Source organism: Haliotis rufescens, unplaced genomic scaffold, assembly GCF_023055435.1.
Source record: "Haliotis rufescens isolate VD_foot unplaced genomic scaffold, xgHalRufe1.0.p SCAF_9, whole genome shotgun sequence".
NCBI lineage: Eukaryota > Metazoa > Mollusca > Gastropoda > Lepetellida > Haliotidae > Haliotis > Haliotis rufescens.
In genome coordinates this window covers 27,864,897-27,888,934 of record NW_025964383.1, presented here as the reverse complement: position 1 = coordinate 27,888,934, position 24,038 = coordinate 27,864,897, and the positions used below count along the sequence as shown (strand labels likewise).

Below are 24,038 nucleotides of genomic sequence, written 5' to 3'. Positions count from 1 at the left end.
TGGATCGATGCTCATGATATTAACCACTGGATTGTCTGGTCCAGACTCGATTATTTCACATCACCTTCATATGGCCGGAATATTGATGAGTGCTGCGTTAAACAACAAACCAACCAACCAACCAGCCAACCAACAAACCAACAAACCAACAAACCAACTATGGTCGACTGTTAAAAATACTATGGTAGACTATTAAAACAGCCCTGTTTCTGTGTTAAGACTTTGTTGCATTACTTTGCTGTCCTAAGCACAAGTAAAACAAAGCACTCTTGTTCAAACTTCTGCACAGACATGCTGACTCAGTGTGTGGATGTATCTGATTCAGCAATCTAATTCTTCATCCTTTGATCAGTTTACCTGGGGCCAAATTACACACAAGTAGCCTGAAAAGTATGCTGTCAGTCACATTTGTGTTGTCCCCATTTATTTACCTGTAATTAGAATACAGGTGGCAATAAATCTCAGGTGATGTGTCAATGTGCAGAGTTGGCAAAAACTCAGGGTAAATATTTAGGTATGTTTAGGGGAAAGGAAACACTGGTGAAGTCGGAAAAAGATGAACGTGGGAACGTGATTATAGAAATGTTGTCACAAAATCCCTCACACTATAATCCAGCGTCGTGACGGACATTATTGTCCTGTTTTGTATCTGCACCTCTGGTTGTATATGTTATGTTTTAATGTTAACAAGAGTGTATTGTCTCTCTTTTTAATTGATCCGTGAAGATCTGGGGTAGAATAGGTCTTCAGCAAACAAATCTTTTTTCTAGGGTTGTTTTGTTGAAAGTGTTTTAATGTTTTCCATTCAGTGCTGGTACAGAACTCTTTTTGGTCACTCACTCACTCACTCACTCACTCACTCACTCGTCACTCACTCACTCACTCACGTCTCACTCGCTTTCTCGCTCACTCACTCACTCACTCACTCACTCACTCACTCACTCACTCACTCACTCACTCACAAGTCTTTAGGAAGTTCTGATGTCTCCAGCATGGGTCCTTGGATGTCCAGCTAATATATTTGGTTACATAGCACTTTCTGATAATATTTTTGCAGCTATTGGTTCTCTGTTGTTGTTAATGATTCTTCTTTTGGCCCTACCTTTAGAATCCTGATAGCTGTCACGAAAAGTCAATCTCGCTTATGATAGGGCTGTGCTTTGGCAAAAAAATTGTTTGGCAATATATTGTGATACAGGTATCTGAATTTCAATATGTATTGCGATATATTGGGACCTATAGTGTTTGACAGTGCCTGACACTGAATGTAAATGCAGATCCTATTTTCTACATCCAGATGGCCAGTTGACTAAAAATGACTGTGTGTATGGAATCATGTTTCGTGTGACAAACTACTATGGACTAGGGCTAGGATGAGTCCAAATTTACTACCCGGGTACCCACACCCCTATTACCCGACCCTACCTGGGTACCCGCTGTTGGTGTCAAAGCAGAGGTACAAAATGTCCGATTGGGAATAGTTTGACAGTAGCCTGATCAAAATTTATGTAGATCCACATATAAAACGATCTGGTCATGCATACACTGAAGATTTCTTTATTCAAACATATAGAAGTCAGAAGGAATGCGAACATTTGTGACTTGTGTAACCATGTGGTTACAGTGAATTTTTGTCATTAAACAATATATCACATGACTAACCACGGGTCCAGGTAGTCCTGTGGGTTTCCTGGGTCCTTCTCAGTACCCACCCAGCCCGAGTACCCGAGGTACCTGTCCCAACCCTACTATGGACATGCCGTATTCAACGTAATAAGCGCCCAGGGCGCTCTCAAAATTAGGAATAAGGGGCTCTTATTAGAAAATCATTTTTGGGAAAAAACAGAGTTGAAAGATAAATTTCGTGGTTTATGCTGACAGTCTGAAATGTTTTTGTACGACAGATATATTTTTCCAGAATTTAATTACCGTATTCGACGTAATAAGCGCCCAGGGCGCTCTCAAAATTAGAAATAGGGGTCTCTTATTAGAAAATTATTTTGGTGGAAAAAAACAGATTTGAAATTTAAATTTCGTGGATTATACTGACAACCGGAACTGTTTATATACGACAGATATATTTTCAAGAATGTAATTGCCCATAATTAAGGGTGCATATAACACATGAGTGCGTATTATACACGAAGAGATAAGTCTTGTGTAATTAGAGCGGGGGCGCTTATTACGTCGAATATGGTACCTATAATTAAGGGTGCATATAACACACAAGTGCATATTATACGCGAATAAATAAGTCTTGCGTACATTGATCAATTGGAAGGGGTGCTAATTGGGATTGTTCACGAGCCAATATATTAGCAAATGTTGCCGTGGGCGCTTATTAGAGCGGGGCGCTTATTACGTCGAATACGGTATGTGTCTTTCTTCATCAGTGTTTCACTATGACCGGAGCTATAGAATAAGTGCCAGTTTCTAAACCCGACGTGTTGGGATACCCTAAGATTCCTGTGTCTGAGACCGGCACTATGTAGAGACGTCAGTGTTGACACTGTTATCAGAGTGTTCCCCCATCCTGCCAGCCCATCTTGCCTCCGTCTCCCACTGTCAAACACCAGCGTATTTTCAGAACAATGTTACAGTGACGTCTTTGTACTGACGGTGGTAAAACTGTCCAAATGTTGATTTTACACAGTTTGAGTACTGGGATCGGGAATTCATTCTGAATTCGGATTCAGTATTGGTTGAGAAGGTATGAATTACTTTGCGTTGTTGGTGGCCATGTTGAAATATTAGATTTGTGCTTTTTAATTTCCTGTTGTTTGGTGTAAAATTGATCAATGGGTATTCCATGAGTTATATTACTAGAATTAGATTGCGTTTCTGGCCATGCTGACAGATTGAACTATTCGTTCACTAGATTGTCTAGTTGAGGGTTGATTACACTCTGTTATGATATAGCTCATGTATGCAGAGTGAGTGAGTGAGTTTTAATGCAGCTTTGAACAGTATTCCAGTTATATCACAGAGTGTCAGCTTAATGGGAGGAAAGCCCCAAGTGATGCAGGCCGTAGACGTTTACCACTTTGGTGGAACCCACGAGCATAGGACTTGTGCTGACAAACCTGGAAACAATATTGGGGTGAACTGGGATTTGAACCTGTGATCATAGGTTTCTGGCGTACCCAAAGGTGCACACTCTGCACAGCAAATTTCAGAGTTGTGGCGTTAAACCCAACTTACTCACTCCATCTCAATGCTAATATAGCAGATCAGAATTGCATTCCTCACTCATCAAACAGAAGATAGTCTCTGACATGATTTCATCTGAAGGATGATAAATTCAAAGTTTGATTTCCTAATGCAGAAAGCCACGGTGATACTGTGGACATGTTATGCCGAAAACTGTCTAAATTTTGTCCTGTCATTCTCTCATCATTTGGCTGTGTACCTTTAAATGTTTGAGAAATGAAGGGTTTGCCATGTGGTTGCATGACAAAGTGACATTGACGACATCGTGACCTAGATGTGGTTTCCCATCCTGTGTCATAGAGGTGCAACCCTTCTTTTGATAACAGAACCACTGCAAAATACATAACTACATTGTCACTTTTTAAAGTCAAATGACCTCATGGTGTCTAATAAAATACCTATTTCTGGTGCCCGGTTTCACACTCGATGATTTCAACAGCAATTGTGGTGGCCTCTATCCAGGCCTATTTCATCTCAGTATGTAAACAGGAAACCAGAGGTCACTGTTAAAGAAATGGGGCTGCATTAAATTGTCTTCTACTCACCCCTTGAAGGCCCATCTGACTATCAGTGGACATACATGCATAAACGCAGAAGGGCATCGCTTTCCTTTGTGGGGTCGTTGCTTAGATAATACCCAGTGTAGCTTTGAATAATACATCCTATAGAATCTTTACAATATACCGTATTCGACGTAATTAGCGCCCCGCTCTAATAAGCGCCCACGGCGACATTTGCTAATATATTGGCTAGTGAACAATCCCAATTAGCACCCCTTCCGATTGATCAATGTACACGACTTATTTATCCGCGTATAATACGCACTCGTGTGTTATACGCACCCTTAATTATGGGCAATTAAATTCTGGAAAAATAAATCTGTCGTACATAAACACTTCAGACTGTCAGTATCAACCACGAAATTTATCTTTCAACTCTGTTTTTTTCCATCAAAATAATATTCTTATAAGAGCCACCTATTTCTAATTTTGAGAGCGCCCTGGGCGCTTATTACGTCGAATACGGTATTCGTAATCACATTCTCTGTCAATAAAGGTTGATAACTCTGGCCAGCCCTTGTGGTGTTGGTCACTGCAGCCAGTCATAACAGTCGTTAGATTAGCCATGGTCACTGGAGCTCTAGTGTTTATTAATGGATAAATATGGCCACCTGGTTGCCATGGTGACTGGACAGTGACGAAGGTAGGCCCGGTGGTCATCCAGGAAATGCCTGGGGTTGCTGTGCACTCAGTAATTTGTGGCGTTCAGTTGGCTATTGACTTGAATTAAATGTTTCAGAAGTTTTGAATTGCAGCCCATCAAAACCCTGATGAAGGAAATGGGATGGTTTTAATGGAAGCTGGCTAATGGATTAGGTAATGCAACCTAGAGTCTTAAAAGATTTTGTTTATAGAAATATTATATTATATGGAGAGAAAACTAAAAGAGTTTGCCTTTTAAGTATTTACTAAGACATGATAGGTCTTAATTATAGAATGTATTGATTTTTTAGGTTAATCAGTGCTAATACTTCCATATACTTTGAATGTTGAACATCATCAATATTATGAGATGAGGCTTTTTAAGAGACTGCGCTTAGTACTTTTCTATCTTTAGAGATGGTGTTTGAGGTTAAAAATCAGTGAGATGGTGTCATTACAAGTGATGATGGGTTTTATCATTGGTCTTAAATGACTCACAATTCTATCTTCACATAATGGGCCTTGGAATTTCTTCAAGAGAAATGTTGATTTCTTTCATAAACTTTTGAGCTCATGCAATTTTTTTCCTGTCAGTAAGTTTTATTTTGAATCATCCCTAAATAACTGGTAATGAAATAAGTTTGCAAACAGAAACGTGCAAACTTAAAATTTTGTGTTGATATCACAGCTAACATGGCTAATGGTACTGCAATGTGTACTGATAAAAATTTACTGGTACACAAAAGAAGTTATAGAACACCCTATTCTTTTGTCTTTCTGTAGTTAATCTGGCATGCCATGATAGATTACTGCAGTTATATGAGAGAATTGGGTGTCCTTTAATTACTTTTGGATAGTATGCATGTTTGTAAACCTCAATATCCTTTAGTTATCTTCCCTCCTTGCAGCGTGTATCTGCTATTGTGATATTTGTTCATAATACACCTCCAGTATTGATATACCTACTTCATTGCATCGTATCTTGTAAGCACGTAGGACACTTCATATTCCATGTGACACTTTGTTCTTGTTGAGGGCTTTAATACTGGTACTACATTTGATCCCTCATAGTTAGATCATGTGGTGACATTTTGATGTGATGGAACATAAACACAGATAAGGATACATGTTCTGGTATGTGTTAACACCCACCTTGAATAGGAGTTTTTACCAGCCAGAGTTAATGGACCATTATCAGGTCTATTTGGAAGGATAAGAGATTGCATAAGTAGCTGGATAGTGTCAGAATATAATCAGATACCTCAATATTTAGCTAGAGGTCTTTGATTCCGATATGTAGGCTGTTAATCAGTTTATCTGACAGGGTGTGTAACACTGCCTCACAGGATATCCTGTGGGGGACCGGACCACTGTATGTGGAGGAAGATGTAGGGGAGGGGGTGGGGATGCGAGCTGTGTAATGAGGGCTGTTGTAAGGAAATTGCCACCTATTGTGATGGACAGCCTGGATTAATGACATAAACATTGATGGCATCCATTTCCTGGATGTAGGGGGGTGAGGGATGAGGAGAGGGTTGGGGGATGAGGATGGAGATGGGTTGAGGTGAAGGTGGGGTTAGGGGTGAATGTTGGGGTTAGGGGTGAATGTTGGGGTAAGGTGAGGTTTGGGGGTGAGGTGAGGGTGAGGTAAAGGTGGGGTTGGTGTAAGGTGAGGGCTGGGGGTTGAGGTGAGGGTGGGGTTGAGGTGAAGGTGGGGTTGAGGTGAGGGCTGGGGGTTGAGGTGAGGGTGGGGTTGAGATGAAGGTGGGGTTGAGGTGAAGGTGGGGTTGAGGTGAGGGTGGGTGTAAGGATGGGGTTGAGGTGAGGGTAAGGGTGGGGTTGAGGTGAGGGCTGGGGGTTGAGGTGGGGATGGGTGTAAGGGTGAGGTGGGGTTGAGGTGGGTGTGGAGGTGGGTGTAAGGGTGGGGTTGAGGTGAGGGTGGGGGTAAGGGTGAAGGTGGGAATGTGGTGATTTTGAGGAACATTGTATCAGTCCTGAAGGGAGAGGTTTGAGCAGATAGTATTTGACTAGATGGGACTCCAGGCTGTTGGTTTTTCATGGTTTTACATGACGCAGAAATGTATACAATGGACGCAGACAAAATATGTATGGTATCACATGGGAAACACAAAAATAGACATTTTGCCAAAGTCTTGACAAGAAATATAAAGGTCATGTAATTAATTTAATTATCAAGTTTTGCGATACAGTATATGACACTACACCATTTCATCATTTAACAGCACACTCATACTTCCTGTAAGGACCCTTGAAATTAATCATTGGAGGTCTCCCTGGCTTCTAGTTTTGCAGGTCAAGGTAAATGCCTGAACATTGACTGATTGTCATCCAAAATGATCTATTTGTTTCAAATTTGGTAATGTTACAGAAGAATGTCATTTAGAAAGTCATGTTGTCTGCAGCAGGGGACCAGTGGAGGATGAATAGAGGTTCCTGGGGGGTAATGGGGTCTTGTGGATGTGGGGGCATTTTGTTTTGAAAGTTGGTGCAAATGAAATTGGATAATTGTTATGTAGAAAAGAAAGTGGGCTGTGTTTTGGATGAGTGCCCCAGAGGATTAGTATGGATATGGGTCTGGTATAAACTAACAATGAATATTCATTTGTCAATTTTCATTAAACGCCCACCCAAATTTGTAGAGCAAATACTTCTAAAGCTGCCGAAAGTTCTCTGTTTAACGTTATCATAATCTGGTTAAGCTTGTCCGAATCCAGACAATTGCTTGACAAACATGCAAAAAATGCCCACAATTTTGCAGGTAACTGTGGTATTCCGTCTTCCAAGGGTTATTTGTACTTTAAATGAGGGAATCAAATCTCATGAAAAACAACAGACACAGACGAAGTGCTTCTGCATCCTTGATAAGGAGGGGAGGGGGGGGTGAGGAAGGGGGGAGGGAGCCATTGTGTGGGCCCACCTGTGCCGGACTGTTTGCATCTGGCCTTTGCCTCTAGTTGGCTCCGTCTCTCAAGACAGGAAGTTTTCCCCGCATCCTGTGAGATGTTTGGGGGGAAGTAGACTCGTATGGATACAGCTCTGTAGACGAGTGTTTGAATCGGTGGTGGCTGATGGGTGATCGTATTCATGGCATGGAGTAATGTGTAGGATTAGCTTGGTGTTCTTCTGCACAGGAACTTAGCCAAATTTTTTGAAAGTCTGTCAAGGATTAATTCCATTTTTCAGGATGACTGATTGTGATACATATCTTTGTTTATGATGGCGGACTTCAGTGTGGATTTAACAAAACTTGGACTGATAGTTGGACCGACGTTTGTGTGATTTGTGTCGCAAATGTAGACTTTTTTGAAAGAACAATTTGTCATTCATCTTTTATCGTGAGGTGTGTGACACAATGTTGGCACAGTTTCCACTTTGTGAAAGTACACTTCACCTGAACAAATATTAAGGAATTTGGCAAATTGTTTACAGAAAGAAGGTGCTCTTTTCTCCAACAGTGAAAAAACAAACCAGCTTCAACGTTAGAAAACAAAAACACAACGTCATCTTTGAACAACTTTGTGACTTCGTAACAAGATCCTTATTAATGAGATCTTGCTCAACAGTCAGCCGGCAAATTGTTTGAAATCAGCCTCAGTTCCTGTCGGGCGATGTAACTATCTAATCTAGATAAGTGTAAAGTCGAGATAGCTGTGTTATGTAATTTCCCTTCCTCTTGAGAGGACAGACAGAAGCTAGGGGGATTTCCACCTGGTAGCATCCTTAAACAGTTCAGTCTGGACTGGTCAGAAAACTCGAGGATTCTGACAAACTTACTGACCCTATTATATATTCAGTTCGTTTGTGGCACCGTCTGTTTGTGGGGACTGTAAGATTTAGTTCAAACGTCCAGGACAAGTTCTATAAAAATAGCTTGACAACTGATTCAAGAATCGGATCAAGATCAATGGTGCTCAATCTGGAGAAAACTTGTCTTTAAATTGTGTAAACTGGATTGTGAATTGACAACTTTTGAAAAAAACAATTGATCCTAATTCGTCGAAGACATCAGTTCAAGAGAACCATCGTCTAGAATGCTCAAGACCACAATGCGTACAATCTGATCACCTTGTGCTGATGTTGGAAGTTACCCTCAGGATCATTAGTCTGTGAAACAAGTCCTGGGAGCTGGGGGCACTGAAACAATGCCGTGTCTCGGCCTCAAGATGAAGCAGCAAGATCACCTGGAGGGCATCAACATCATGTCAGGTACGTTCTCGCTCTGACGTGTTCCATGGAATTCCGCTCAGGGATTATTTCATGTCGTGAGGAGAGTACCTCCAAGCTGATCATGCTCTGTACTTCGCACGTCTGTGTCTTTATCCAATGTTAGAGTACTCTTTGAAACTGCATTGAAGACGATGAAACCCTGTATACTTCGTGTCCACTTTGGATCGTACAATGATCTTTTCAGGGTTAGAAATTAACACCAGCCTGCAAGCCTGGGACTGGTACAAATTCATTAGTAGAAATTTCCAAATTTCCCCATTGTTTTAACATAACAAGGTCATTTCATCTTGACCCGGGCTGGTAAAGGTTTTCCTGTTTAGTTCTAACTTGGCTTTTTTTTTCTGCTTTTTTGTTTGAATTTTGTATCTGGAGAGGCTGAGAGTCTGTTAGACTAACATTTAGTCTCTGAAATCTTATATTACACAATAACCTTCTTAGCTCTAAAAACAATAAAAAAATTCCCTATGCTGATTTCAGAGCTAGCTTGAGCTGGCTAGACTTGCATTTCTAGATTTTGTTTTTTTCATAAAATAAATATATTCCACGGTCATGGTGCAGGACTAGGAGTCTGTAAGGTCATTGTTAAGTAAGTAGCATGGGCCCAGTGGATTGTGTGTTCACTTGTCATTATCAAACATAGGTTTGAACCTTTTTCTCTACTTTGACATGGCTTCTGTATTGTGAAAGTGTCCTCAAATCCTATAACTCCAATATTTCTCACACTGGTATCTTATTTTGTGTTATGTAATTTTACATCATGGAGTTGTATCAGTGAATTATTGTGATTTAAAATGGATGATGTTAGTTCAGTACTTTATTGGAAACTTGGCATCTTGACAGGGTATCTTTTCACTTAAAAGTAATTATTTTCCTTTACTTTCAAAACACAATTAAAAGTTTCTTTCTTTTGATTATGTTTTATGATTGGTTGTTAGTGTTTGAAATTAAGGACAAATGTCAGTTGGTTCCTGTCTTACTTCATTATGGTAATTTAGAATGAATTAATACCCCCCTCGATTCCTGGCATGGAAAATTGTCAGGAAAGACAAATTGATCATGGACAAATTAAATACAGAAAAATGGACTTCTGTTGAACATCATGTGAATAAATTAAAAATATTGTGATTATTTCCCATGCAGACCATTTGAAGTAATCACAGATGTATTCTGTTATCCAGAGGATGTTCGAGGAATGTATATTATTTAGTAGACAGGGATCTTACGGTGGATTTGCATCTGTGTTTTTGGTGGCTAATTGAGCTGACTTCCCATATCCTGTCTTCAAGCAGGGCGCATCTTGGAGGTATGCTTGTTAGAAGGCTGCCTGCTTCCTCTCTATAGGCTGGGTAGATGATTTACCTTCAGACTTCGGCCGACATTACACTCAGGTGATGCTGCAGCTTGGGAGTCAAACTGAAGTTATGAGGAAATACTAATATTTTCCAAATGCATAATTTGCAGGGTTAGACATAGCCACTTGTCCATTAATGAGAGACTTGGGAAAATCTAGAGGAATGTGTTATTTTGTGCCTAAATGTGGTTATTTTCTCCCTAATTGTAGTTATTTTACATGAAGAACTGGTGCAACAGTTGCTGTGGAATTGCGGGATATGACTCATAGTGTTTCCCCTGTATATTGTGTGAATTTTGTTTGTGAAATGTGGACTTTTGAAACATTTTGTTGAAACATTTTGTTGAAATCGGAGGAACCTTTGGTTATGTGTGTATTTGGTATGTGAAATGTGTACTTTTGAAACATTTTGTTGAAATCGGAGGAACCTTAGGTTATGTGTGTATTTGGTTTGTGAAATGTGTACTTTTGAAACATTTTGTTGAAACATTTTGTTGAAATCGGAGGAACCTTAGGGTTTGTGTCAATGGGATAGTATGGTGAATATATATATATATGCATATATAATGATACTCTTTAGGGATGGGTGGGGTAGTCTTGTGGTTAAGGCATTGACTGGTCTCACTGAAGACCCGGTTTGATTTCCAATATGGTTATGCATGGAGTCCACTGATGGTGTCTTCCTAAATTAACACTTAGTCAAGGAAAGAATTTCTTTCAATATTTTTTTTGGTTCTCAATAGAACTTTACCTCCTCTACTTTTTTCATGTGGAATCAAGGAAACTAGACTTCACTTGGTTTAGTTCGATCTAGACTTGCCTTGGCATTCAGTAAAATATATTTTAAAAAATAAGAACTCCATAGTCAGAATGCAGGACTGGGGACTCCTGGGAGGATGTGGATGGATAGATGCCCAAGCAGGCTAAAAGCAAACTCATTCCCCCTCGCTGGTTCTTGTTCTGCCCCATTACAGACCCGTGCCTGATTCGCCTGACCTCCAGGTCGTACAGTTTAGTCCGTTGACCCATGTTTTATGTTGAAGATGATATTCTTAACTCAGTGAATTAAAAACACAGAATTTGTTTGTTTTAATTTTGCGATAGAAATTATTTCATCCATAATTTCAAATGTTGAAGGGCGGTCGGGTAGCCTAGTGGTTAAAGCGTTCGCTCGTCACGCCGAAGACCCGGGTTCGATTCCCGACATGGGTACAATGTGTGAAGCCCATTTCTGGTGTCCCCCGCCGTGATATTGCTGGAATATTGCTAAAAGCGGCGTAAAACCATACTCACTCACTCACTCACTCAAATGTTGAACATGGATGTATTACAATATGTGTCATTCCACATAGTGGTATTTGATAGGGCTGGGACGGGTAACTCTGGTACTCGGGTCAGGTGGGTACTGAGTAGGACCCAGGTACCCACAGGTCTACCTGACCCGTGGTTAGTCATATGATATATTGTTTAATGATGACAAAAATGATCTAGAACTCAAGTCACTAATGTTCACATTTTTTTCATTCTGACTATGCACACATTCCTTCTGACTATGATATGTTTGATGAAAGATAAAGCTTCAGTCATCTTCAGTGTATGCATGACAAGATCGTTAATGTAGGTGTATCAAAATACGTTTTGCCAGGGCTACGGTCAAATTTTCCCAATCAGACATTTTGTACCCATCTCTACAGACCTACAGCAGATACCCGGTTGGGTTCAGGTTATTTGGGGATGGGTACCCAGGCAGTAAATCTGGACTCGTCCCAGCACTAGTATTTGAACATTTTGTTTTGCAAGTAGACATGGTAGATGTTCGCTTGATAAACGTGTAGTCTTGGCCAGACAGGTAATTTTAGCCTGTGTTCTCTAACATGGAACCAGTGTCCCTGGCTATACATACCTATTTATCTAGGTCTCAAATGTCCACGATGATGTAGTTACCATGTAATAATGTTAGCTGTTGCAGACACAGTGGATTTAGAGACATTTGTTCAGCATCGCTGTATGTTAGATAACAACCTTGAAGGAAGACAAGAGATGGATTGCATCTGCTGAGATATGATTGTGTAGGTAATGGATGCTGGTATTGCTGGAGGTGTCTGTGGCTGCACTGTGGGGGACAGTGATATAGAGTGATGGTGTCGTACAGATTCTTTCCGCTTTTTTAGGAATGTCGGACACAGATATTAAAGTACAAATCTCATCTCACCCTGAAGTGCTTCTAATACTGTTGTTTTTAGAAATGTTTGACTTGAAGTACGTGTCATTGTTAAAGGCAAACCAGTATCATTTCTTGTCGATCAGACTTCTGTTCCAGTATGCCAAGATGTAGAAGGAATATTAATATACCGTATTCGACGTAATAATCGCCCAGCTCTTATAAGCGCCTACGGCGATATTTGCTAAATATTGTCTAGTGAACAATCCCAATTAACATCCCTTCTGATTGATAAATGTACACAAGACTTATTTATTCGTGTGTAATACGTTTGTTATATGCACCCTCAATTATGGGCAATTAAATTCTGGAAAAATATATCTGTCGCATATAAACATTTCAGGCTGTCAGCATTAACCACAAAATTTACGATCTTTCAACTCTGTTGTTTTTCACCAAAATATTATTCTAATAAGAGCTCCCTATTCATAATTTTGAGAGCGCCCTGGGCGCTTATTATGTCAAATACAGTACCAGGGGATAAAGAGGAACAGTGTAATTATTAGACTGTGTGGAAAATGTTGAATCTATTTGCTCAGACTTGGTTCCTAGCATCATTTTCAGTTTGCCTGTTTGTTTGTTTGTATGTTGTTTAACGCCGCACTCAGCAATATTCCAGCTATATGACGGCGGTCGGTAAATTATCGAGTCTGGACCAGACAATACAGTGATTGACATCATGAGCATCGACCCACGCAATTGTGATTGATGACATGCATCAAGTCAGCGAGAACCTGACCACCCGATCCTGATCGCCTCGTACGACAAGCATAGTCGCCTTTTACGGCAAGCATGGGTTGCTGAAGATCTATTCTACCCTGGATCTTCACAGGTCACAGATTTGTGAATTATTATGAAGATTATTATCAGTGATTATTAGCCGAGCTTACAAGAATTTTACTTGCCTCTGTCTTTGGACCCCCACCCACCCCAAAAGGTACAATGTTTTTTGTTTGGCCTGAATGACACGACAGTTTTTTTATATTTTCTTCTTTACTTTTCTTTTAACAAGCTGGTTTGTATTACTCTGGCCGTAGTCTTCACATTGAGGAGGAAAAACTGTGTTGTCTCCTGTCTTGGAATGACCTTTGAACAGCGATTCATAACATTTCAGTAGAGTGATTTCAAAACTGCACTTGACAAACCCAAAAGGCGTTATAATCTTCCCACCCCATCAACACACATTTAACCTTGCACTTGACATACTTTGTGTGTCAGCTTCAGTTTGTACTTTCATATTTAGGGTCTCCGTGGTCTAGTGGTAGAGCGTCCGCCCGGAGAGCGTAAGGTCCGGGGTTTGATCCCCAGCCGCGTATTACCAAAAGACGTTAAAAGATGGTACTTGTTGTTACCCCGTCTGGCGCTCGGCATTAAGGGGCTAAAACAAGGACTGGTCGTCTCGGAGTCAGTATACTGTGTCTGAGGTATTCATGTTAAACTGCGGCATGGTATCTCAGTGAACTGGCACTATAAATCGGCATCAGTCTGGACTAGTACAAGCAGCCACACACACACACGTACATGCACGTCGCTTTATAAGTGCAATAATCTTGGACGCGACGTTAAACCCCATTTCACCTCGCCTCACCTTCATATTTGGGATATCAGCTGAGAGTTACGTATGTTTGGTTTAACATCCAGACAGTAAAAAGCCCAGTGTTTTTTCTGTTTTGGCCTTTAGCCACAGACTCTAGAATGATGTCAAAGCAGTTTTTTAAGTATTTAAAAAGAACAACTAATAAAAATGGAGTGTTTTCTACAAAGTATGGACAATGAAAGATTCTTGAATGCTAAATAAGATTCTCGTCAGATAATTAATTTGGTTATTTTGTAAGGATTCACAAGTGAAACACAAGTTTGTCTTTGATAAACAGATGAATGCAGTTGATCAGACGCTGTCTAGATTCGACTCGACAGAGGCAGATTTCTGTAGCAGAATGTGATTACGGATTTGATAAAACTCAACCTAACTTGTCAGTGTTAATCATATTGTGAGTGACTATGAATCAGGAATCCTTCTTATATTTTTTATGATTTCATCAGAGTTTGAACCTTCATTGAAGGACAAATTGTATGACCATGAGGCTGTGTAAAAAAACGGAAAGTTGTCTCTTGAAACGATAATTAATGTTTGAATTTCAGTTGCCATGTTGCGTTGCAGAGCTCACAGGTAATCAAATTATGCACCATGTTATGAGATGAATCAATAGGTTTATTTCTGTATGATGATTGAAAGGGGAAGGTGGATTATGTTGGATGGTTTAATGAACAGTGTTAGGACATCTCAGAAAACCATCAATACTGTATTGTCACCTGATACGTTTTTATACATTGATTCATAAATTAATAATTCTTATATAAGGGGGTCCTAGGGGTGTGATTTCTTGGTCCTATGGTGTCCTCTAGACTAATGCTAGTCTCTGAAAATCTATAATTTTGATAGGGACAAGCAACTACTTTAAATTGAAAAGGAGCCCTAGTGAGATGTGAGAACCTGTGGAAATCTAGACTTGCTTCATTTACGGCTATAGCGTTACAGTAAGGGCTGGGGGAAGGGACAATAATGTGGTTCAGGACTGTGAGACAGGCTAACTGTTCTATACTGCAGAATAAAATGTTGGCTGCTGAATGAAATGTTGGCTGCTGAATGAAATGTTGGCTGCTGAATGAAATGTTGGCCGCTGAATGAAATGTTGGCTGCAGTATGGGATAAATCAGTGGCAATGTTTCCTCCATAATGGTTTTGGTTTGGTTTGGTTTGGTTTGTTGTTTAACGCTGCACTCAGCAATATTCCAGCTATATGACGGCGGTCTGTAAATAATCGAGTCTTGACCAGACAATCCAGTGATTGACAACATGAGCATCGATCCACGCAATTGGGACCGATGACATGCATCAACCAAGTCACCGAGCCTGACCACCCGATCCCGTTAGTCGCCTTTTACGACAAGCATAGTCACCTTTTACGGCAAGCAAGGGTTGCTGAAGACCTATTCTACCCTGGATCTTCACGGGTCTCCTCCATAATGGAATGTCAGAAACCATGATTGGGAACTCTATTTCCTGGAGACTCTATGAACACGACAGTTCTCTGTGGCCTTACTCTGTTTTGAACGGCTGTGGGTGGCCCAGTCGTCTAAGGCACTGCGATTCGCTGTGCAGAGTTGCGTCCCTTGGGCACGCCAGAAACCTATGATTGTGGGTTCGAATCCCGGTTCACCCCAATTATGTTTCTAGGTTTGTCAGCACCATACCCGTGCTCGTGGGTTTCACCGAAGTGGTAAACATCTGAGACCTGCATCACTTTTGTTTCAAAGACTAGGCCTTCTTCAAATGTAGGGTTCCTGTCTTGAAAAGCAGTGCCAGTAAACTTGAAGTGGCTAGCATAATTTGAGCTGCTGAAATGTTGGTTGTCCTGTCTTGATAGGAAAATTAAACTTGTAGGTGGCAAATTGTTTTTGGGGATACCCAAAACTTACTTGAAGTTATGACTATAACACATGTCGGCCTTTATCATGTTTATGCTTGTGATCTGCCACAGACAGTGTTGAGAGTTTATATCCCCTAATGGTGTTGTGAGTTTGTGATCTTCCCCAACAATGTTGAGAGCTTGTGATCTGCCCCCAACAGTGTTGCGAGTTTGTGATCTGTCCCAATGGTGTTGCGAGTTTGTGATCTCCCCTAATGGTGTTGCGAGTTTGTGATCTGCCCCGACAGTGTTGCGAGTTTGTGATCTGCCCCGACAGTTTGGTGAGTTTGTGATCTGCCCCAACAGTGTTGCGAGTTTGTGATCTGCCCCGACAGTTTGGTGAGTTTGTGATCTGCCCCGACAGTGTTGCGAGTTTGTGATCTGCCCCCCAACAGTGTTGCGAGTTTGTGATCTCCCCCAATGGTGTTGCGTGTTTGGGATCTGCCCCCCAACAGTGTTGCGAGTTTGTGATCTCTCCTAATGATGTTGCCAGTCGGTGATCTGCCCCGAAAGTGTTGCGAGTGTGTGATCTACCACGCCAGTGTTGAGAGTTTGGGATCTGCCCCAACAGTTTTCAGAGTTTGTGATCTGCCCTGACAGTGTTGAGAGTTTGTGATCTGCCCCAACAGTGTTGTGAGTTTACGATGCTTTATGCAGCTTCTGCATGTTTTTGCTGTTCGTTACTATCTAATCACAGCATACACGGCTGTGATGTTGCCAATATTATAGGAAACTTAATTTTCTTTTATATCTCATCAGCGTCAGACTTCTAATATTTTCTGACATTACGATGTACTGTTTTGGCGTCTGGGATTCTACATATAGACATGTATGGGACTTTTTATGCTTTGGTGAAACATTATGTGTGTGGTGATGATATTTTGGAAATTTTCATTAACGAAATATGAGGAAGAGTTTTTTCGGAGGTAGTTTCAGTAACAGATGTAGTATGATAAGTCTGTTTCCAGATTGTGAGAAGCACTAACGTGTTGGCAAGTTTCTTAACTGGTTTTCATTTTGTTGACATGATTTATGTCGTGCTAATAAATAAAAACTCAGCAAAGTGTAAAACTTAGACCGTAAATAAACATCAAGTTAAAGATATGAAATACCTTTAAGAAAATAGTCAGTTGAACATAACAGCAGGCATCCTCTGCCCCCAAAACAGTCTTGCTTATTATTGAGACAAGTGCTGAGAAAATTCATTTTCTCTCCCTTAGACTAACATCTAGTCTCTGAAATGAACATATCTTACATAAAAAACAGCTAAATTTGTAAAAAAAAATATAATAAAAAGGAGCCCAGAGACTCTCTTCATTTTCAGAATGCAGTAATCTAGACTTGTCCACTAATATAGACTTGCATGGGCTGTATTGGATATAATTGTATCAGACTCTGTATGACAAACTAAATTTCCCTGTACACTTAGACAAATTAAAATATCCATTCTAAAGGAATTAAACAGGTTGTTTAACGTGAGTATAGGTTTGCCTTAAACATGTTAAAAGGTTAAAAAAAATACAGAAAAAAACATTTTACTGCGATCACCAAGGTGATGGAGAAATTGGCTCAGCTCTTTTGGGGTTTATTTTGAAATCAAAGTCAGACGAAAATTCACCCTCGACTTTCCTATTCCGTCTCCAGAAGATACAATGTCTTCCTACAAAGCATTAAAAGTTGAAATGGCGTTTTCACCTCGCCAATGTCCCATCAATCTTGTGAAGGATGTTATCGATGCAACATAAGCAGTGTGAGATAAGGTTAGCCGATGTACAGGAACGATACAGCTGGACAACTGGGGTCAATGGTAATGCTGCGGCTACTGAGATTCCTTTGGTAATTGACATCCATACATGTAGATTGCAGTGTTGTTTATATCATAACTGATTGCAGGTTCGCTGGTCAGTGACAGGAGACATGGCATCTCGCTTGCATGCAGATTTCTGTCCATCTCACAGTGTAGGTACTAATTTCGCTAAGCGCACATCTTCTGAAATTGGGAATGTAATGCTAAGACTAGTATGAGCAATGTAGATGTAGAATTTCGGGGCACATTCATTTCTTCTGCTTTCTGTCACTGCAGGTTTTGTTGCATCTGTGCTTAAAATAAATGCAGGGCTTGATTTGGCAATGTAAAGCATGCATCAGTGCAAGCTATTATTGAAAAATGCAACCTTATATTGCTGTCTTCTTGCACAAAGTGCTTGTAAAAAAACCTTACTGTAAAACCTGTCCGATCTTTGAACATACTCAATATATACTACTCAAAAGAAGTTAAGGATCACCCGATTCTTTCATATTGGTAAAGTTAATCTGTCAAGGCATGAGGGATTAACTATTGTAATATGAAAGAATCAGTTGATCCTTATCTTCTTTTGAGTAGTATATGTACGCTTTACAGTAATCTACGGTTATAGCAAACTCAAAGGGACCACTCATTTCTGTTCATTATAACTGTAGTTCATTATAACCATATACAGCTTATATACAGCCATTGGATGGGACCACAAGATTAGTTTGTTATGTCTGTCGGTTCGTTGTAAGTGTTTTCGTTATAAACGTAGTTTACTGTATTTGCCATACAGCATTAACCCCTGTGTTTTGTGTAATTCATGGCACAATTTTTCCAAGGCCTGAGGTTTTACTTTTTTAGCATCGTTGTATGCATGAGTTTCAACTCTGATAAGTTTATGGGACCAGGGTGCAACCAGGTTTTGTCTGGTGCAACTAGCTTTTCATGTCAAATGCTCCTGGTGCAAGTTAAATCAAGTTCCTTAAATCGAGCCCTAAAATGTATTGATATGTGCTGCGTGAGGGGTGCTATAAGGTTCAGAAGACTAATTTTTTGTTAGATTGAAATCCATCATGTATTTGAGAGTTGTATTTTTCTAGTTAAAACTAGTGCAATCAGTTGATTTGTTGCATAGAACATGGCATTGAATTCTTGTGGTCATTCAGATTTTCTTTTTTACCTGATACAGTTCTCTCTATCAGTGACCAACACTTTAACATGGGGGTGCTATAAACTGAGCTTACTCATTAGAAAGGAATTGAACTACAGACCATGGACAAAAGGCACATATGTCTATGCAATTCTAGCCATTGAATGAAGTCATGAAGGAAGGAAGAAAGAAAAGTTGTAGAAGAAGAAGAAAATGTTTTGTACATAAACACCATAGGGGGCAGAGTACAAAACATGTGCATAACTCGTTAAAATGAAAAGTTATAAACACTGATATACACAATGGAATACAAATATTGCTCTGCAGATTTTCTTTGCATGAACATTTTATAAATGAAATAGGAGATAGTTTTTGCATAAGGCCCTGGTGGATTTTGTAGTATTTTCAGTGATACTGGGTGCATAGCTAAGGCGGGTGATGAATTTACCTGAAATGTCGTACAAAATCAACAAATACAGTAAGAATAATGCTATTTTGTCAAAGGTGTTTCTTGATTCAAGATGGTATGACTGTTAACCTCAGTACAAAATCCCATTAAATTCCTAACACTGTTAATGTTTCTACATGATAAAAGTCCCATGCAATGTTAGTGAGTCAGTGCGGCCTCTTATTTCCCGCGCAAAGCCCTGAGATGATCATCTCGGCGATTGAGTGTCTCGACACGTTGTTACATCACTTATCTATGGTGATTGTGGGGGCCTAATCCCAAAGTCAATAGAGCAGAGAAGCAGGACAATACAAGGTGTCGGGGACACGCCCCCACCTCCCCGCCGTATATGAGCCTGTACAAGAGACACCCCACATCCCGCCTCGGATCACTATCAGCCCCCTGAATGGGGACAGGAAGTGGAAGGTGAGGTCACCCATTGTTGCCGTGTCACGGGCAGGGCTCACAACCAAAATGATGGGACCCGTGGCAAGTTTTCCGTTAGTACTTCGCTGTGTGATTTTTCAATAAAGGTTTGGGCGTTGGCTCTTTTGGTATAAAATTTTCGTCGGATATTCTTTGAATTTGTTTTGATTTTCGGGGTGGTGAGTGATGTAGAGTGTGATAATTTTTTGAATTAATACTTTTTCCTGTAAATGGATTTTTTTTGTGTAGGACTGCCTGTTGTCAGGAAATTGAGTTGTCTCATTGAGAAATGATGCAAGAAAAAGGATTGTTTTTGAGATATTCTGTAGTATTTGATGTGTTTGATCACAGTCATATTGTTTTATTGTCTGTGCTAAATGATGGGTAGTGGTTAATATGAGGATCTCCTATTTGCATATTTTTTACCTGGAATGTAGTTACCAGCGTATGTGCTGTGTGATCAATGGGAAATGACAGCCCTTTATACTGACTTAACCACATCCTGTCCACCAACTTCACCTTATAGTGAGGAGATCCCCTTTATAGCGCAATAAACAAACCAAACCTAACACAACAAAAGAAAAATCATGGAAAATTACTAAAAATTATTCTTAATGATACTGCAAAGAATGAGTGCATAAAATATTGTTGTTCAGCAGGGAAGTGTGGTTATAACATTCAGCGTTATAAAGGGATTGGTTGCTATTCCCCCTTTAGATACCGTGAGTTGGGTGAGCATGTAGGAAGGAGCCTGTGAGCTATGATTGTAAAGCCGGGTTAGAGCCAAGAAGACTGGTGTTCAGACTGGAGAGACTTGGATAATCTTTTGATACTCTCTCACCCTCCAAGTCACAACTGCGATGAGACAATGCATGGTTTTGTTTTGAGGAAAGGATAAACACTGTCTATTCCATGGGATGGGGGATGAGTTGAGGAGAGAGAGGACGAAGGATTCCCTCCGTTACCACGATGAGGATTTGCTGGAGAACTAGGTAAGAGGCAAAACCCAATCCCTTTTCCCCTCGGGGGCCCTGAGTTCCTAACCGGGGTTAACTTTGATCTTACTTTATTTTCTTACACGATTTGCATTCAAGGTTTTGTTTTCGGAGATACCATCTTGAGAACTACGCTTGTTTGGATGAGTTAGGGGAATCTCGGTGACTTTTATTGAGCTTTTACAGCGGAAATGATCTAATTTCAGGGATTTTTTTGAAAAGGCAATTACAATGTGTATTGTGTACGTTGCTTGTGTGTGGCATTGTCAGCCAGGCAATGGTGTTTTTATTTAGGGATTAAGTATTGTGACATTCTTATAATGATGGGTTTAATGTGAGAGCTAAGTCATGTTGGTATTTAGGAGAGGGAGCATTGTTTTCGGGTTGGTTTGATTTGGGAAACATGTGTAATGCATTCAAGTTTGTGTGAAATTATTTTACATTTAGATATAGTGATTTGTCTTCTTTTTAATATTTTACTTCTGCAGGGTTGGTTGCTTAGGTCCTTGTATTCCTTTAGGGTTTTTCCCACAGTATTTGTATGTAGGGTCACTCCAACTCTTACCTTTAACAATGGGGTTATAAGGACGACCCCTCTCCTTTCATGCTCAGTTTTGAACCAATCATATGACTTAAATCAGAGTAAGGATTACCGTAGAACAGAGTAAACAAGGGATAGGGAAGTAGCTGGAGGTGAATTTTGGAAATGTCTGTTGTTCATTTCCTGATTAATTGCAGCCATCCGCTCACTGTGATGGGAGCCATTGATTGTGCGAAGTACACGCCACTGAAATCAATTGCGATATTGATGACCCCCTTGACCTGTGGTCAGTGATCTCTGGTGAATGACACATTGGTCAGCTGTTGTGAAATCAAGTGTTTATGCATGGCGATGGCTTGATGACATCATGATTCTGACATAGAAGTTACTAAGACCATCACAATGAGAGGAAGTTTGGGATTACAAGGGTGGCAATTGATTTACATTACCAGGAATGACAACTCTTTTGGGGCCAGTGATCTTAGTACTGACTCAAACTCTGTCTGTCTGTCTGTCTGTCTGTCTGAAGCAGCCTTTGTCTCTTGTCAGTTCACATTTTTTAATACCTCCTCAAAATTACCTCACAAAATACAGTATGGACTGAACAGCATATCCGAATTATGCTTCCTTATAAGACTTTTGACTTCTTTTACCTTAAAGTTGCTTGTGATTCTTAAAATTGCTTGAGTCCTGATGGTCGGCATAGTAGAAACTTGAGGAAACCCTGGCTGCATAAGAATCTAAGTGTTCTTTCATAACCCTAACTGATTACAATAGACTAGACTAACATTTAGTCTCTGAAATGAACATATTGTACATAAAAAAACAGTTGTTCAGTTATCTTAATAAAAATATAATAAAAAGGAGCCCAGTGACCCTCTTCATTTTCAGATACTGCAGTGATCTAGACTTGCCAAACATTATAGACTTGCATGGGCTGTATTTGATACATATTTGTATCAGGGTCTGTAAGACAGACTAACAATAGACGATTGAGAGGGTTTCATACATTAAAGTACTATAGCAGATAACCTGGAGTACACAGGACTCCCTTTCTCTCTGAACACCAGTTTCACCTGACCATTGTGTTGCACTTTGTGACAGACACCCTTGTATGCATAGGCATCAACTGTTTGATGGTGAGAGTGCAACGACTGTCTGTTATGGTTGATACTAGCACTGTTTATAACATGCCAGATGTATAGCCAAATGGGTAACCAAATATGCCTTTTGTTTGGCAGTAAACCATATTTACGATCCTTATTACCCCTGTTGAAGTCATGGATGGGAAAATTAACATGGTAATGAGAAATGCGCTTTTAAAGATTCAATTATGCTAATCCAGTTTGTTTGGTATTCCTGGCAGTGACTAAGACTAAATCTAATCAGCATGGGTAATGAAATGAATACCAGGAAATCCATACCAGCACTGATGATGACCCCTGATGGCTGTATGACCACTGACTAACTGTCTCTAATGAACAATAATACTGGGTACTGGTCAGTGAATGGTCAAAATACTGGAGTAAACTGACTTTGTTATTCACCAGTGGGTTGATATAGACGTGTGATATGTGACAGCTGTCATACTGATATTGACATGTGATATGAGGTTGGTGGCCTGAAATGGACAATATTCAATTTGATGATTAATTGGTATTTACATGGTTCATTGATAATTGTGATGTGGACACCAAGTTAATCAATTTGGAGTTAAAATGACCTGAGGCTATCCAGACTGTTTAATGGTCAGTAACGCCTTGTTATTTGTACCTGACTGCCCATCAAGAGGAGATAATCATGCCCTGGCAGCATACTGCGTCCAAAAATAGCACCGTATACAATTTCAAGTTATTTGTAATTGATATTTGATAACTAGTCATATACCAACAGTATTCTTGACAGTGCATGTAAATTTCGCTTTTGATTGATGCGAAATCAACATCATCCAGCTTTGATACAAGCGATCATAACAGTGGGTTGTCAGCGGTAATGAACAAAGGAGACGTTATTTGTAGATGCGTGCTAATTAATAGCCAGTGGTCAGTGTGACGCTGTAAGTGACATTTTGGCGCTGTAAGTGACATTTTGGCGAGGCTGCGATGCTGGTTTGGTCAGTTGATTGACACGAACTGGACCATACTGGTCCCATCTGGTCCCATCTGGTAACAAGGATTCTCGCTGGATTTGTCCTTTGATAATGGATCGAGATTGATTAAGTTTGGTTGGGTTTAACGAGAATTAATTTTCGTTAAGTGTTTCTGTATCAGTGTTTAGTGTGGAATGTTGTTTCTTGGTGTGATATATACTGAACAAGATAAGTTAGGGATCATGGATATTTTTCGGTATATTTTTTTTTTTTTTAAGTGAAGACTGAGCACTATTTCCAGTGGTAGAAAGTAACATTTTTGGTCCACGAGTTCTTATGATGTTAACAAATAGCAAAATACTTAAGAGGCAAATTTCTGCTAGTCCTTATGATACCTGTTTGGCAAGAACTACAGGACTAGTGCCAATTTCTAACACTGATTTCATAAAGGTATCCCCCAAAATATTCACGGTCCCTAACTCTTTTTTTGTTTGTTCCGTATAGAAATGTAAGACAACTCAGCTACGATGCTACTGTTGATATTGATTAACTCTGTGTGAGCAGAACATTGTCGACAGGGCAAGACACAGCCACCCGTCTGTGACTCCAAGACCAGTGAAAACCTGTCAGGGTTAACTGTCTTATCTGTATGCTGTAATGATAAATAGAAATAAGAAGTGACAGAAAACTTTCCATCATCAATAGAATTCTCCACTAGAAGCAGAGTCTATTGTACAATTCTGATTACATCATGAGCATGTGTTTATGAATCGCAACCAACTGTTGGCAATACCAGGTGTTCGTGAAAAACTAATCTGAAAGGAATTGTTGACAAGTTGGATTAAACGGATGGTTTGTACTTGTACTCGATGCTGTCAATGCTAATACCCCTGAT

At 40.0% G+C, this 24,038-nt stretch overlaps 1 protein-coding gene across 4 annotated transcripts in view; it reads left to right on the top strand.

The window, feature by feature from the left end:
* LOC124130222 (tyrosine-protein kinase SRK2-like) overlaps positions 1-24,038 on the top strand; it is a 106,702-nt gene that overhangs the window by 29,288 nt on the left and 53,376 nt on the right. Inside the window, exon 1 of one of the 4 annotated variants that reach the window (XM_048390724.1) lies at positions 7,435-8,639. The exons of 2 other annotated variants lie outside the window; for them this stretch is intronic. In XM_048390724.1, coding sequence (XP_048246681.1) covers positions 8,576-8,639 — 64 coding nt within the window. In that variant the 5' untranslated portion in view covers positions 7,435-8,575. Of the gene's footprint in view, positions 1-7,434; positions 8,640-20,108; positions 20,511-24,038 lie in introns of those variants that run through there. One more of the 4 variants, XM_048390729.1, reaches the window with a different exon arrangement.